Raw genomic sequence first — 16,297 nt, 5'->3', positions numbered from 1 at the left:
AGGATTCGAACCACGAAAGTCTTAGTTACCAGTCTATCGTTCTCTGAAGTGAACAAGGCTCTGAAATCAGCTACAAGGGTCGGTCCGGTTTTTTTTTTTTGCCACTACTGTACACTCATGAAAAGAAAAAATGACTGCCTGAAAAACGTCTTCATGGTGGCCATGCAGTACAGCTGTACTACCTCTATGGTCCTGCTTACTCTTTTCTTCCTGTTCTTCCTTTATCCACATGCATCCGGGTGTGGCTTTCATACCCATTTGGGCTAATTACCTGCTTGGGTTTTTTCCGAAGTTTTCCCCAACTGTAAGATGACTGTCAGGCAATTCCATGGCAAATTCTCTGCCTTATCTTGCCAAATAACATCGCTATCACTTTTTAGCAGCTGATACAACATCAGTAATTAACCGCTAACATAAAAAGATAAAAGTGCTATCATATCAGCCATGTGTACATGAGCAAAACCGGAAATTCACTAACTTCTAACCCTGTAGCTATTACCATCAGACTAAAATGTCGTCACTTACCAACACACTTGGTCTCTTGCCCAGACCATGTTCCATCATCTTGACAGAGACGGATACTGGATCCTACAAGCTGATATCCCACACGACATCTTACACCACATGCAGCATTCAGCACATTTCCACATGACTTCTTCACAAAGAAGCCTTTCACAGGGGCACTCAATTTAGGGCACGTAATTACTGGAAGCAAGCACATTACAACTGACTGTGGTGTGCACTATTTCATAAAACATAATACAAAATTGTAATGTGAAAATAATTTTTAATAACTAGTTTCTGTTACTATGAACAATAAACAGAAGAGGGAAGTGGAGCAGTATTCTTAGAAACACTCTGAACCAAGTACAACACGGTTGTTAGAAGCTTTACCTTTACAATGGTCTCCACTGGAGACAAAGCCTTTCTTGCAGTGACAGTCCCGAATGGAGGTTGCTGGACCATAAGTCACATGGTTTAGATCTGGGCAAGGAATACACACTGCAGAATCTCCAGGAACCAAACCCAAGGAATATGTACCATTCGGACAAACTAAAAAAAAAAGAAAAATTCCGAAACTTGAAAATCTGTCAGCACAAGGATTACATAATAAACAAAGATAGGAACATGAAAATCTGTAGGTAGTATGTTAGCTCTGTTTCGTATTACGTGGTTTGAAATAAATTTGCTACGATACAGTGATAATGAAGCAAAGTTAAATTTAAATGAAAATGGTTATGATGGAGTAAAAAATATTGAGAAAATTGCATAGGCCTAATACATGTAAACACTTCAATGTTCAAATAATTGTACATAACATCGTAGAAAATATGGATAGTTAAAAAAAAAAAAAAAAAAAAAAAATCAGAATTCTAGCAAAGGGATTCCCATGCACGATTCTCGATATTCTAATGATCAAATAATTCTAGTTTGCATTTCTTACAAACAAGAAAAAAAGCACACATTCTTTGTGTGTGCACTTGACTAGCACATACAATTATAATTTCTTTTTTAGTTAGTTACTTAATGACGCAGTATCAACTACTAGGATATTTAGCATCGATGGAATTGATGACAGCGAGATGATGCCGAGGATTCGCCATAGATTACCTGACATTCACTTTAGAGTTCGAGCAAACCTCGGAAAAAACACAATCAGGTAATTAGCCCACATGGGAATTGAACCCATGCTCGAGCACAACTCTGGATCAGGAGGCAAGCCGACTGAGCTACATCAGTGACAATTATAATTAAATAATGAAAGTGAGAATACTGTCTCACTGGTGGACAGAATATGTAACATTCATAAAATGTCTGATTTCTCTAACGGTGGTGAAAGTGGTGGGTGACGATAGTTAATGAAATAAAATTGCCACAAGAAACAGAGGTACTTACTCACAAAAAGCTCCACATGTAACTGACATTTCCATAAAACATTCAACATCATTGGAGCAGGAGAATGCGAAACTCTTAATACTAATAAACTTTAGTAGTATGCTGCTTCCTCGAAATTCAAGGCTGTCTCTTGATAAAGCTTAACAATTTGATGTACAAAATTATTAACAAATGAATTTATATAGAGATATCAATAACAAAGGTATAATGATTAAGATTGTTGCAATTTGCGAAAAGTTATAAAAAATAATAAAAAATGCATTTTATAATAAAAATTTTCGGATAGTAGAAAAGTGTTTTATAATTAATGTGACTATAAATGTTTTTTTTTTAATATTCAAAGAGCCTGTAAGAGCTAATAGTGATATGTTTTTTATGGTTTTAGTTGGAATATCTAGTTTCTTGCACACATCAATAAATAATTTAGGGATTGTCCCTCTAGCACCGATTAGAAGACCATTAACTTCTATGTCATGGAGATGATATTTTTGTTTGTAGTAGTCTGTAGTTGGATGGTAGATAGCTTTATTTTCCTTGTCGACTTCCATCGGTTGGTTTGTATCCTTCTCGAATCTAATTGTTGGATCTAGTATACAGTATATGCTTTTTCACTGATTTCTTTGTAGGCAATAATATCGACTCTTCTAATGCACCCTTCTGGGGAAAAACCCTGGACTTCTTTTTGGAAAGAGTAGCTTTGTTTTCTCAAACTGTCTGCAATTACAGATCTTACTGTGTGGTGCCTAATGTTACACAGTGCTCCATCACGCCTACAAGAACCAAGGACGTGAGCAAGTGTTTCTATCTCATTGTCGCATCTGCGACAACAGAGGTTGTTCTGACTTCTTCCAGGCACAGCTCGTACTGGAGATGTGTTGCATAACACTTTAATTCCTTCCCTCCATTCCAAAACGGAAAGCCCTTCATGCTGCCAAAGCCATTTATTTGTTGACGTGTACACTTTGTATAAAACAACTCCTTTGCCTTTATGTTGTAATACACACAAGAATCAAATTCACGATTACATAGTATAGATCTGATTTTTGTAGTGTTAAAACTGTTATTCTTTGGATTCTTGGAGGCTGGAATAGTTATTTGGAGGTCCTGTGTGCATTTATTGCTCTCATAATCTATATTTCTTGTTGATATATATATTTTTTTAGAGTATTTCAGCTGTCTCAGTCCATTCAGTAATAGAAGGATGGCTCCCCAACTAGCTTTAAACAATCCTAAACCCCTAAATTTCCTGGTATGTCCGCTGGTAGTTGTAGGCTAATATTTCTTTAATATGTCTTTTATCATTTTATCAGTATGACGAATTTGAAAGGAATCTTCTTCAGGGGTGTTGTCTGAAATTGAAAGACCAAAGATGGACAGATTGAAGAGTTAATTATGTGCAAATTCTGGTAAGGATGCAGAAGAGGAGAGGTTGCTACCAGGTCCACATTTAGTTTTAAATTGTTTAATGTACTCTGTGGATTGAATACTGGGACATCAGCAAAGTTGACGCCTAAGTACCAGATACTTTCGTTAGGTGATATACATGCAATTTCTGTATCTTCAAAAATGAGAAGTTTTCTGTTATTTATATTTTCTTCGGAGATATTGATAGCTACAGATTTATTTCTATTAACGTCCAGACACATTTCATCAAATCGTTGTATTGCCATTCCGGTCATCTCAGCAGTGGCTGTTGCATTCTGGGCAATTAAAACCATGTAGTCTGCAAAACTAAGAACTGTTGGTGGTTGTAAACCTGGTACAATGTCAAAGCCAAACGTTGTGGCTAGTGAATGTTCACATAATTCATTTAATATATGATCTGTAGCCACATTCTATAATGTGGGTGAAAGCAGAAAGCCTTGCGTTACACCTCTTCGGAGTAGGACTGGTAGTGTCTTGCTATTATCTGTTTCAACAATGGTTTCGTTATTCTCTTGTAAGTTAAATATTAGACTTGCTAATTTTGCAGGCAGGAGCACATTCTAAAGTTTTCTGGAGGTGTGCATGAAGTATGTTGTCAAAGGCTTTGGTATCTAGGAAAACTAGTGTTAGATCTGTCTTTCTCTGTTTGAAAGCTGTTAATATGGAGTTAAGCAGCAATGTGTTTATGAGTGTCCCGATGACTGAGTAAAATCATGTTGATGTTCATTAAATGTAACGAACTGTCGAAGTTGTCTATCCAGTGCTTTTCCTATCACTCTTCGGAGAACAGAACATATTGTGATAGACCTCCAGTTCCCAGTTCGTTGACTTTCCCATTTTTATATATTAGTACCGTTCTAAAATCTCGAAACATGATGGGACATATTCTGACTTTAACATTCTGAAACCAATTTGGGAAAGTATTTCAGTTACCATATCTTCCTTTATTATTCTCATTAAGACGTGGTCTGTCAACAGCTATTTTAGATATGGCAGTAATAATTTCTTCCTTTGTAATCTTTGTTTCATAAGTTTCATCTAACTGCGTTCTTTCCACTTCAGTTGACGTTGGGGTATATTTTGATCTCTTACTGTTATTTGGTGTTGAGAAATGTGAAGTAAACAATATTTTTTAATCCTGCAGTGTGGTTGTTTGCTTTCAGAGATAGCTCTTATTGCTTTACGTCTCTGACTGAAATAGTTAAATTGTGTTATTTGGTATAAGTATTTATTTTCTCGTTTATTTCTATCTCGCTTGGTTGCTCTCTGGGTATTTAATGCTCTTCTCGTACTGTTCCCTAGTGGGTGCTGAGGTCCTGGCATATACTGTACCTGGCCACATTAACACAACTTTTCAAATACTTTACTTTAATTACACATTTACTGCAATCTTATATTTGAAAATACAACCATATTATCTCCACTACATTTCCAGAACACATTTTGAACAATATTTACATTTTCATATCACAAAATGGTGGAATATTGTTTATTTAAGCCATGTGAAGTCCTTAAATTTTATGGGACTCTCTTTTGCTTTAATAACATCCTCAACTCTGTGTGGCATACTCTCAATCACTCTGGTTGCAATAACCTATTTAGGCATTTCCATGTCCCCACAAATTCTCGATTGGTTTCAAATCTGGAGAATTTCTGGACCAAGGTAAAAGAGGGATTCTTTCCGACAGAAAGGTTTTCATTTCTTTAAGAGTGTGACAAGGTGATCCATAATGTGTAACTGTCATTTTGTCATCTGAAAATTTAAATATTGTTCTAAAAAGGTAGTGGAGATAATGCAATTGTATTTTTATATATAAAATTGTAGTAAATACAGAATTAGAATACAATATTTGAAAAATTTTAGTGATTCTATTAATGCGGCCAGGAAGTGTATATAAAAAATTTTATCATCAGATATGTATTTAAACTTATTCTTCCAGCATTTAAATTCTTCTTTGTATTCTAATATTGAAGAATTTGAATCTACGTTATCAGTTTCAGATTGGTCAGAAAGAAGATTTCCTGAAGGGTCCAATGTTATATTAGTCCATGTTATTGACGAATATGTCCGGGTAAGCTTTACTTATATGAATAGCTACTTCTTTATGAGCATGTTCCTATAATTTGATCATGAACTGGTTTTCCATAATTCTCTGAAGTATTTATGCCGTAGTCCTCTTCATGATCATTTGTGAATTCTTTCATTGTGATATTGGTCCTGTTATTATTTACTAATTCAATGTCGTCACAAAGAGACTCTTGAGACAGCGACTCATGGTTTCTCGCTAAATGTATGTTAATGCCATGCTTAGTAAAATATCTGTTGCACAGTTTGCATACCACTAAATCATTCGAGCCACCTCAGGATGTAGTTGGAGCAATATTTACTATCATATTAATCAGTCCAAGATAAAACAAATCAATTTGATGTTATAAAATTTGCTGAAAGAAATTTAGTTTAAAATATGTACTAAAAAGCATCAATAACATTTTAACACGTTCTAACTTACTTATACTGGATACCTACTGCTCAGATTTTTAGTTTGTAGGACAGAAATTACAAAATTGTCAATATTTCAATGAAAATGAGCTGTGGTCTCTATGGAGAACAAATAAGATTTATATGTCGGATATTAGAACATCAATTATCACATAAACCACGCCACAAAAAGAAACACTAACACTTCCACAAGTAAAAAAACACACACTTCACAAAAAATATAAACATGCAGTCCTCCAACTTCATATTTGATAAAAGAAGAAACTAATTGCAATGCTATCAGTGCTAGTCTGTGTATTACAGTCAACAATGAACTCCAATAACCCATATTCAATTTTTTTTAAATAGGTCGTTAGTAAAATGTTTTCCTCTATTATTAACAGGTATTATGGTACTTAGTCCACTAAGAAATATTATTACTGGATTAAATCTTACTCTCAACTTTTACTTACTAGTACAAGAATTTGCTAGACCAGAACCATAATATCCAGGAGGACAGAGACAGGAGTAATGACCCGTGTGAGTTCCACAACTGCAAGAAGCCAGCCTGCTACAGCAGTTAGATTTAGCATTGCAGAGTGCATTGCAGTGTGTAGAGTTTTCCAACAGCTGATAGTTACCAGCTTTCAAGTCTGTAACAAAACAGATGGCAGCAGCAAACGTTTCAGATTTCATCAATATATGTTAATTACAAGTGTTTAGTGTTGCAACAATACATAAAACATGATTTGCTAACTCTCTCCTTCCTAAAGTTACACCTAATGCTGCACTATTGTTACAAATTATTTTGACATTTGTTTGAACTATACGATGTAGTCTTCTATATTTAATTAGTTGTCACTAGCATGGACTTCTTCTAGTTGGACTTATGTTTTTAAATACTAAGAAAAAAATACACCATGTTATGTGTACGTACTTCATTCACACCTATAATATAAGACAACTTCATATCATCATCATCATCATCATCATCATCATCATCATCATCATCATCATCATCATCATCATCACCTCCCAAAGGAAGAATCAGGCTCTTCAGACCTATTCCAAGGCTAAAATTAGCCCTTTCATTTTCTCCCAAGTAGTCCGACATCTCTATGTCCAGATGGCTTGTAAAGTAATGCTTCCTGAGGATATCTTGAAGGAATCATTCTCAACACATGGTCTCTCTAATGTGTCTGATGTCTTTGATGCAGCGTGTTTGTGTTGTATAGGGTGGTTGGATGTGTTGTGTACGTGTGTGGTGGTGGTGGTTGGTTTTCTGTATATTTTGAAAGTGTGTTTGTTGTCAACTTTTGTTATGGTGATGTCTAGGAAATTTATGGAGTTGTTTTCAAGTTCCAGTGTGTATTGAAGTTTTGGGTGTACTTTGTTTATGTATTGGTGTAGTTTGTGTATTTGTCGTTTGTTTCCTTTGTAACTATAACAATTATAAGTGTTAAAAGAGTGTATCGAACAATGAATAATAATTACAATTTGATTATGGACAAGCACCAACAACAAGCCTTCTGTGGAAGCATATTTCTAAATATGGCTTTTCCATTTACAATGTCACCAATTACCAAGCATGAAAAATCAGTTTACTGTGGAAGCTTAATATTACCTACTAGCAAGCATAAATAATCAGTCTATCATGGCAGTGGCGTATACTGGTTTAAGGGCCTGGGCTACCACTGACCCTATTATTACATAAAATATATTTTAAAGTCCCTATAATAAAATTCCTTACCTATTTATATATGAATTCCAAACGTCTTGATTGGGACGAAAATACTTTGATGACTTCGTCATTGAAATTACAGTTGGGCCGCTTGTGAAGTTTCTGTAGAAATGACTTTTCAATGGACATCAGTGCCAAGCTGGATAAACGTTCTTATGTATGAGTTGATCTACAGTAGGATTTTATTCTCTTCAACGCAGAAAATGTTCTTTCTACTGATGCTGACGTAGCTGGTATTGTCACAATTAATGTTGCCAATTTAAGGACTTCAGGAATAACTTGGTTCAGCTGGTTTTCATATATGGCAGATAATATTTCATGGATAGGTTTGTTCGAAAAATCAAAGACCTCTGCTGAATATATTACACTTAATTCATTTTTCAAACGTTCTTTATCAAAGTGACTGTTATAGGACTGAAATAATTTGTTTAGTGCCTCATTCGGGAAGTTTTCTCTATAAGCAGAAAATTTTTGAGAATCTAGAAGATGTGTGAACTGAAGCTTTCCATAATCAGAAAATCTGTCAGTAATTTCCATGTGCATACGATCTAGTATGCTGTAGTACAGCTGCCTGTATTTCAATTCATCATCTCCTTTTCTTCGCTTTAATGGTGGTTCCATTGTATTGGCCGAAGAATTTTCATTTTCCATATTACTCCATATGGACGGAAACCCACTACGTCTGAACTCGAATACAGTATTTTTTAAATTTGATACCTCTTGCAAGCAGTATGCTATGTCTAGACTTTTTGTCTGAAGAATATTGTAGAGCACATCTGTATGTGCGAACACTCTAGCATTGACTTCAAGAAGAAATATATTCTGAAACTGTGTGAAAAAAATACAAATATCCTTGAGCCTGCACAATTACATCATCAACCCAGTTTTCTTCAGAGTCATTACAAATGATATTTTCAAAGAAAGCAGTCAGTTGTTCTCTGTATTACTTTACTGTATTTACAAGCCGAGGTGTAAAATTGCATCTAGTTGGTGCTACTTTTGAGAGTTTCTTTTTCATAAATTCTTGAGTTTTTCTGATCTTTTAGGAGATGATGAGAAAAATGTAGCTAAACCCGACAGTGTTTTGAAAAAAAATGCGGCATTCTGGAATGGATGAAGTAGTTTGTTGCAAAACTAAATTGAGAACATGGCTGTAACAATGGACAAATAGTGCTTGAGGATACTTTCCTTGAACTTTTGTTTTTAAGCCATTAATATTTCCCGCCATAACTGAAGCACCATTGTATGTCTGTGCAATTAACTTATTGCCGACATTGTATTCTGCTATAACACCTTCCACATGCTGAAACCAAGCAGCAGCAGCAGTTTTGCCCGAACTGACATTTGTGAATCCTATAAACCGTTCTTGAACATTGGCAGTACTATCGATGTATCTTAAAACAGTGGACAATTGACTCTGATTAGAGCAGTCACTTGTTTCATCAACAACAATGGCCGCAAAAGGTGCTTCTTCTATTTCAGATTTTATGTTCTTTATCATAACCCTACTTATAGCAAATATTAAGTCATTATGAATTGCGGGAGAAGTACCACGGAATACTGTTGAACTCTCAAGCTGATTGGCCAGTAAATGGTCAAATTCACTTAAGGAACTTAAATATTCAATATAATTTCCTCTATTGTCTGATTCCACACTCTCATTATGATCCCGAAAAGTCAATTCTTGTTTTCCTAGAAAGCAGACTGTGTTAATAAGATGCAGTAAAATCTCCCGATTTTTTTTCCACAGGAGCATTGTGTTGGTTGATATGTAGAGCTTTTTGCTTATCTAGCTGTAAATCAATTCTTGTCTTCCCAAAGTTTGCAAAGTTCATGCTACTACAAATATGAGCTTTTGATTTGTCGTGTTTTAGAACTGCCGTTCGAAGGGAGTTGATATTAGAAAACCCTCTTTTGACCACACATTAGTTTCGCGGCTAAATAACAAACATGGCCAGCAAAATAGTTTAGACAGTTTAGAACTACCACACAACCAATTCCACTTACCATATGATGTTGAAGTGAAAAGGCGTGTGTACTCAAGCTGTTTTTCTTTTACGTCCATGGACAAATTTAACTCAGGAGTTGGTCTTTCCATTTTCACAATTTCAACTTCCTCGTTGTATGTACGACGGTTGAAAGGCACTTTTAATAAACCTTCTATTACACAGTCATTTTCAACACAAACCTCTCCAGAAACTTGTTCTGCCATATTTGTCACAATATCACTTAATTGGGAAATTAAAAACTTAATAATTCACAATTAATATAGCTCTTAGACACTCGAACAAATCACAAATTTAAAATATTGCACTGCAAGAACACAATTACATTCATGAGCTAGCGTGCTAAGCGTATTGTTGCTTCGCGCCTGCGAAGAAACCGATCACGAGAGCGGCAACTCACCCGACCTTACACTGCACGATGGAAACAGAAGAGAGCGGGGGGACGGGCAGTTGTGCGACCGGACAGCGTGCGCGGTACAGTCACAGGCTACCTCACGTAGCAAGCGGTTTCTCCAGCGATGCCGCCTTGACAACTTGTTTCTTTTCGAGAGCAGAGAGCGCATATAAATCTAACAATTACTTTAATTTTAATTACTGTGGTAAAACTAATAATACAAAATTATTACATTATTTATATTATAAACTTTTTCTTTTGTAATTTCCGCAAAATACGCCCCTGTATCATGGAAGCAAATTTCTAAGTCTGTAGGCCTATTTGCCATTTACAATGTCACTTTTACCAAACACAAACAATCTTTCTAATGTAAAAGCAAATTTCTAAGTCTGTATTTTCCATTTTTTATAATTTTACCTCTTGGTAATCACAAACAATCGGCATAATATGGAAGCAAATTTCTAAGTCTATATTATTTCCAAGTACTGGTACAAACAATCTGGCTACTCTGGAAGCAAATTTACAAGTCTGAATTTTTCACTTACAATATTACATACCAACAAGCACCAGCAATCAGCTCAGTATAAAGACAAATTCTCCTAATGAAGCTGATTTCATCTTTAGGATGTTTGTTATGTGGAACAACAGTAGCTAAATGTTCACTGAGGTCTTTTCTTTTATTTGGCAATTGTTTAGTTAAATAACAGGGTACACTTTAAAAAATCGTAGGATATACTCCTTGAAGTTTCAACATTTTTCTAGGCACAATTATAAACGAACCATTTGCACATGGAAATTTATCTTCTCTGATAACGAAATTAGAATCAAATTGATTTATACAAACAACTGAGTTTGTTGGGGTAAAATGTTCAAGATGGATGCTTCTTGTCCACTTATCCCTTAAATCTTTATCTTTCGAAAACAAAAATACATGTACAAACGGACTTTCTTTATCATAATTCGATTTACAACCTGGAACACTGCATGTGCGAGGCATTTTATGGTTAAGTTTGGTGACAACATAACAAAGAACACTTTCAAGCTTTGTTCACTATGAAAACAAATATATCAATTATAAGATCACAACTCTTTTGCTGTATGCTAACTTACAAACCCCACAACGATTACACCAGAGACAAATGATACAAGAAACACAATGAACAGTCACATGAAGTACACATGCTTTCACAACTGTGTTACCACTCAACTGTCCACCATGTTTACTTACTCATACTTTAGTGTCACATCCGGTAGTATGTGTGTGATCTGTGGGTAGTATTCACAAGGTCCTACATGGACTGTACTATTCCTATAATATGTGTGACGAGGAAATGATTTGAAACGCTCATACACACATATTCTCCATCTCAATGCATCAAATTACATATTTAGAGTAATACCATCAAACTAAAAATGCCAATTTTGGACTTGTACTGTTTTTTAACTCACCGATTCAATTACATTTTATGTGCGATATTAACGAATAAATTAATTTATGAAAAATATCAACAAAGATCATCTAGCAATTTAGGAAATTACACTGTACAGACACACAGACAAACAGACAGACAGCATGTAAGAACATTTCTGTTTTGGCATTGGAAACTTGGAACAAAAATTTGAGCGAAAATATCAGACTATATTTTTGCATCATCAGAATACTGTCTCTTCACATTTCGTATAATGAGAAGTGGCTGAACGAAACATGAATACAAAAAGACATTAATTATATCGATAATTTAAATATGTCACATTTTTCTATCGCTCAAAAGAAAATAATTTCATATTATTTGCCAAAGTAGAAATAATTTGTTGTGCTGTAACTGTGTTATGACTAGTAGTAAAAATTTACTAAACATTGCATTATGATACCTTAATATCTGTAGCGAATTACAATTTTGTAAAAAAAAATAAAATAAAAATAAAACATAACACTCACCCTGATGTAATGCTCTCCTAACTAAGGCTTCAAATTCTCCAAAACTGTCGAGAATGTAGGAATATTCTTCGCCAGGTTGTGATGCCATGTCATACAATTCCCTTGTGTTGCCATTACGTATTCCAAACGTGAATATAATCACTCCTTGCTCCTTGAGTTCACGTGCAACAGGCAAGGGATCGCCTCCATTTGAAAAGCCATCAGTAATAAGGAAGAGAGCAGGTTTCGAGTCTGAACGTCTATGTCTCAACACAGCCTGTAGAAAGCACAATAAGTCTATGGTCACATATTTCATTCGAGTTATATATTTCAAGAGTTTTATTACGACAATAACTATGCCCCTCTTTTTCGGGGATGGGAAGAGCTACTTCAATGTAAATATTGTAAAAAGTTACAAATTCAGAGTGTGATGGGTGTTATGTTTACTGTTATGACGGAATAATTAAACAATTTGAGATTCCTATGGTAGATAGTTTGCAGTGTAGTTTCTGGACGTTTCAGCTCTATCATAAAAGAGATATCTCTAATGGCTTGGAACACATACTTTTTCCATACCCATGGCCATATAAGTACTGAAGTGCGTCATAGAGAAGTTAGCAAGCCACCGGCGTGGCTCAGTCAGTTAAGGCATTTTGCCTGCAGATCTGAAGTTGCGTTCGGGCGTGGGTTTGATCCCTGCTTGGGCTGATTACCTAGTTGGGTTTTTTCCGAGGTTTTCTCCAACCGCCACACCTGTGGAGTAACAGTTAGCGCGTCTAGCCACGAAACCAGGTGGCCCGGGATCGATTCCCGGTTGGGGCAAGTTACCTGGTTGAGGTTTTTTCTGGTGTTTTCCCTCAACCCAATGAGCAAATGCTAGGTAACTTTCGGTGTTGGACCCCGGACTCATTTCACTGGCATTATCACCTTCATCTCATTCAGACGCTAAATAACCTAAACTGTTGATAAAGCGTCATAAAATAACCTACTAAAATTAAAAAAAAAAAATTTCCCCCAACCGTGAAGTGAATGCCAGGTAATCTATGACGAATCCTCAGCCTCATCTCACCAAATACCATCTCGCTATCACCAATCTCATCGACACTAAATAACCTCGTAGCTGATACAGATTAAAAAAAAAAAAAACAAAAAAAGTTGGCTTAGATTGGGATGTCCATTTACCAAACCCAACAGACCATCTAGGCAACTAACTTCATCCAGTAAGACATTTTTAAACATAAGAATTTTATCTTTAGCTACAAATACAACAGTCCTATAATGTATTTCATATTGAATTTATTAATTTATAAGTGTACTGGTTGAATGAACAGGGAACTATTCAACTAATCATTTGATGTATCTACCAGAGTGCTGCAGAACAGTGCTTACAACCGGTTTATATTCGACTGGTCGCAGATCAACCGGTGAGGTTGGATATTCGTTCGAATATCCGGCCTTGAAGCGGTTGCACCTGGCTAGAGAGAACCACAGATATATAAGACAGAATACCAAGCGCATTTCATCATACAGGAACTCTGATGACATTTTGTAACTACACAAATGGAGTAACAATTGAAGGAAATTTACTTTTCCTAATTAAAAAAAGTGTTAGCCTGAAATTCTTAGGAAAATATTTGGGGCTAAGAGGGATGAAGTTACAGGAGAATGGAGAAAGTTACACAACACAGAACTGCACGCATTGTATTCTTCACCGGACATAATTAGGAATATTAAATCCAGACGTTTGAGATGAGCAGGGCATGTAGCACGTATGGGTGAGTCCAGAAATGCATATAGAGTGTTAGTTGGGAGGCCGGAGGGAAAAAAACCTTTGGGGAGGCCGAGACATAGATGGGAGGATAATATTAAAATGGACTTGAGGGAAGTGGGATATGATGATAGAGACTGGATTAATCTTGTACACGATAGGGACCGATGGCGGACTTATGTGAGGGTGGCAATGAACCCGCGGGTTCCTTAAAAGCCATAAGTAAGTTAGCTTGAAATAGGATTATAATTGATTGGACACTTTAGTACATTTTTCTTCATAACTAATATATAAATCAACTAATGAGCATCGATAACAATAAAGGAAATAAGAGTAATGCATTGATGAAATCTGACATGTAAACAAATGTAGGAATAAAATAAATTACAATTACTTACCAAATAGAAGAGCAAATATGTATACACTTACTCTTGTAACATTTATACTTTAAACTCAAAATGCATAGCCTACCTCTAAAAGAGTAGTTGTTAATACAGCCTATATCTTTTAATTATTCTAAGTGGATGTACAGTCAAACTTGGTTATAGCGACCTCGTTTTGTGCGACACCTCGCCTATAACGTCAAATATTCTGTGGTCCCAACTAATTCCCCATAAGACATATGCTTTCCTACCTTGCTTAATGCGACAAACGCATATGCATCTACCTCGCATATAACGTCATTTTCAACCTTAGTTGGAATAAGATTTTCTAAGAACCAAAGTATTTTAAGAAATATTTTGTTGAAATCTGACCCTGACAAATTCTTTACAGTCTCCCCCTAGACCTCTGGAATGCAGGCGGATTCCCCACCCCATTGTAACTTGCCCGAATTCATGCGGTATTAGATCAGTTTCGACAGGAAGTTTTCACTAAGTGCACGCATTTTAATGCAGTATGGCCACTAAAAGAAGTGAGTGATGCTTTAGAAGTAATTAGAATTATGAACATGTTCTATGAAGCTAGGGAAGGGAGCAGTGAAACTGCAACTGAAATTATGAACATAGAACGTAATTTAGCCCTAGAAAGTGTGTATTGGGCAAGTAGAAGACAACAGAGTAGAATGACTGATTACTTCACTTCTAAGTAAAGTAGTATGGTGAGTACTGAACAAACTGTTTTAATACAGAATACTGTATTTATAATTGTAGGCCTACGTGTATTTTATTATGTTCATTGTAGGCTTAAAAGTCAATACATAAATCTAAAATAAGTCTAATTAATGATGAAAGAGAGATGGAACGGAGAAAAATTCTCTCCGGCGCCGGGATTTGAACCCGGGTTTTCAGCTCTACGTGCTGACGCTTTATCCACTAAGCCACGCCGGATACAATCCCGACGCCGTTTAGAATCGTCTCAGATTAAGCTCCATCTCTTGGGTTCCCTCTAGTGGCCGCCCTCTGCACTACGTCATAGATGTCTATGAACGCAGGACCGAAGTCCATACATGTGTTGAGGTGCACTCAGATGAGTGACTGTTTGGCCGGGATCCGACGGTATGGGCGCCGTCTTTAAATCACAAAGTGATTTATTACGCATATCATATATATTTTGATGTACCGAAGTACATATGATATTTCCACGCAGATATTCTGCGTCATCACATGATGAAAGAGAGATGGAACGGAGAAAAATTCTCTCCGGCGCCGGGATTTGAACCCGGGTTTTCAGCTCTACGTGCTGATGCTTTATCCACTAAGCCACGCCGGATACGCCACGCCCATACCGTCGGATCCCGGCCAAACAGTCACTCATCTGAGTGCACCTCAACACATGTATGGACTTCGGTCCTGCGTTCATAGACATCTATGACGTAGTGCAGAGGGCGGCCACTAGAGGGAACCCAAGAGATGGAGCTTAATCTGAGACGATTCTAAACGGCGTCGGGATTGTATCCGGCGTGGCTTAGTGGATAAAGCGTCAGCACGTAGAGCTGAAAACCCGGGTTCAAATCCCGGCGCCGGAGAGAATTTTTCTCCGTTCCATCTCTCTTTCATCATGTGATGACGCAGAATATCTGCGTGGAAATATCATATGTACTTCGGTACATCAAAATATATAAGTCTAATTAAGTTTGTTATTTTTCATTTTCCACCTCACTAGATTGATAATATGAATCTTGGTTACTACGACACTTGTTTATAACAACATAATGTTTAAGGTCCCTTGGATGTCGTTATAACCAAGTTCTACTGTATTATTATTTCTCTAATAAATCATTTTTAGGGAGATAAGTTATTAACAAAAATAAAAGCACTCTTAAGTCTAATAATTGTAGCTTCAAAATGCGTGCTGTTGCATTACCTAGATTGCTGAATGAATGAATGAATGAATGAATGAATGAATGAATGAATGAATGAATCAATCAATCAATCAATCAATCAATGGGAAGAGAGGAGGAAATATCAATTGAAAGGTACAAAATGATAATCGCGTTCTTGCAACAATTCTTGGAACTCCTGGATGGCTCAATATTATCTGTCGTTCATGATCCAGAGCCATCCACCTGAGTGAGACTCGGACATTCATTAAACCGAACATAGGACCACTCTGCGAGATGCAAGAGCTTCACATACAGTCTATAGCGCCTGGCGTTGAGTAGCAATATGTCCTTCCTATCTTTCGTAACTGGTTATGCAAGACTCTAGTATCTATGTAATGTACTTCGTT

General features: G+C 36.2%; 1 protein-coding gene across 15 annotated transcripts in view; it reads right to left on the bottom strand.

The window, feature by feature from the left end:
• LOC138707385 (sushi, von Willebrand factor type A, EGF and pentraxin domain-containing protein 1-like) overlaps positions 1–16,297 on the bottom strand; it is a 376,277-nt gene that overhangs the window by 170,957 nt on the left and 189,023 nt on the right. For all 15 annotated transcript variants that reach the window (XR_011334222.1, XM_069836741.1, XM_069836728.1 and 12 more), the window contains 4 exons: positions 11,881–12,136; positions 6,274–6,453; positions 895–1,053; positions 526–705 (listed from right to left, as the gene is read on the bottom strand). Coding sequence is in view for 14 of the 15 variants with exons in the window: in XM_069836741.1 (XP_069692842.1) it covers positions 526–705; positions 895–1,053; positions 6,274–6,453; positions 11,881–12,136 (775 nt within the window). In the remaining variant the exon portion in view is untranslated. The remainder of the gene's footprint in view (positions 1–525; positions 706–894; positions 1,054–6,273; positions 6,454–11,880; positions 12,137–16,297) is intronic.

Source organism: Periplaneta americana, chromosome 10 (genome assembly GCF_040183065.1).
Source record: "Periplaneta americana isolate PAMFEO1 chromosome 10, P.americana_PAMFEO1_priV1, whole genome shotgun sequence".
In the NCBI taxonomy this organism is placed as follows: domain Eukaryota; kingdom Metazoa; phylum Arthropoda; class Insecta; order Blattodea; family Blattidae; genus Periplaneta; species Periplaneta americana.
Note: the sequence above shows the minus strand (reverse complement) of the source record. Positions and strands in the feature narration are given on the sequence as shown.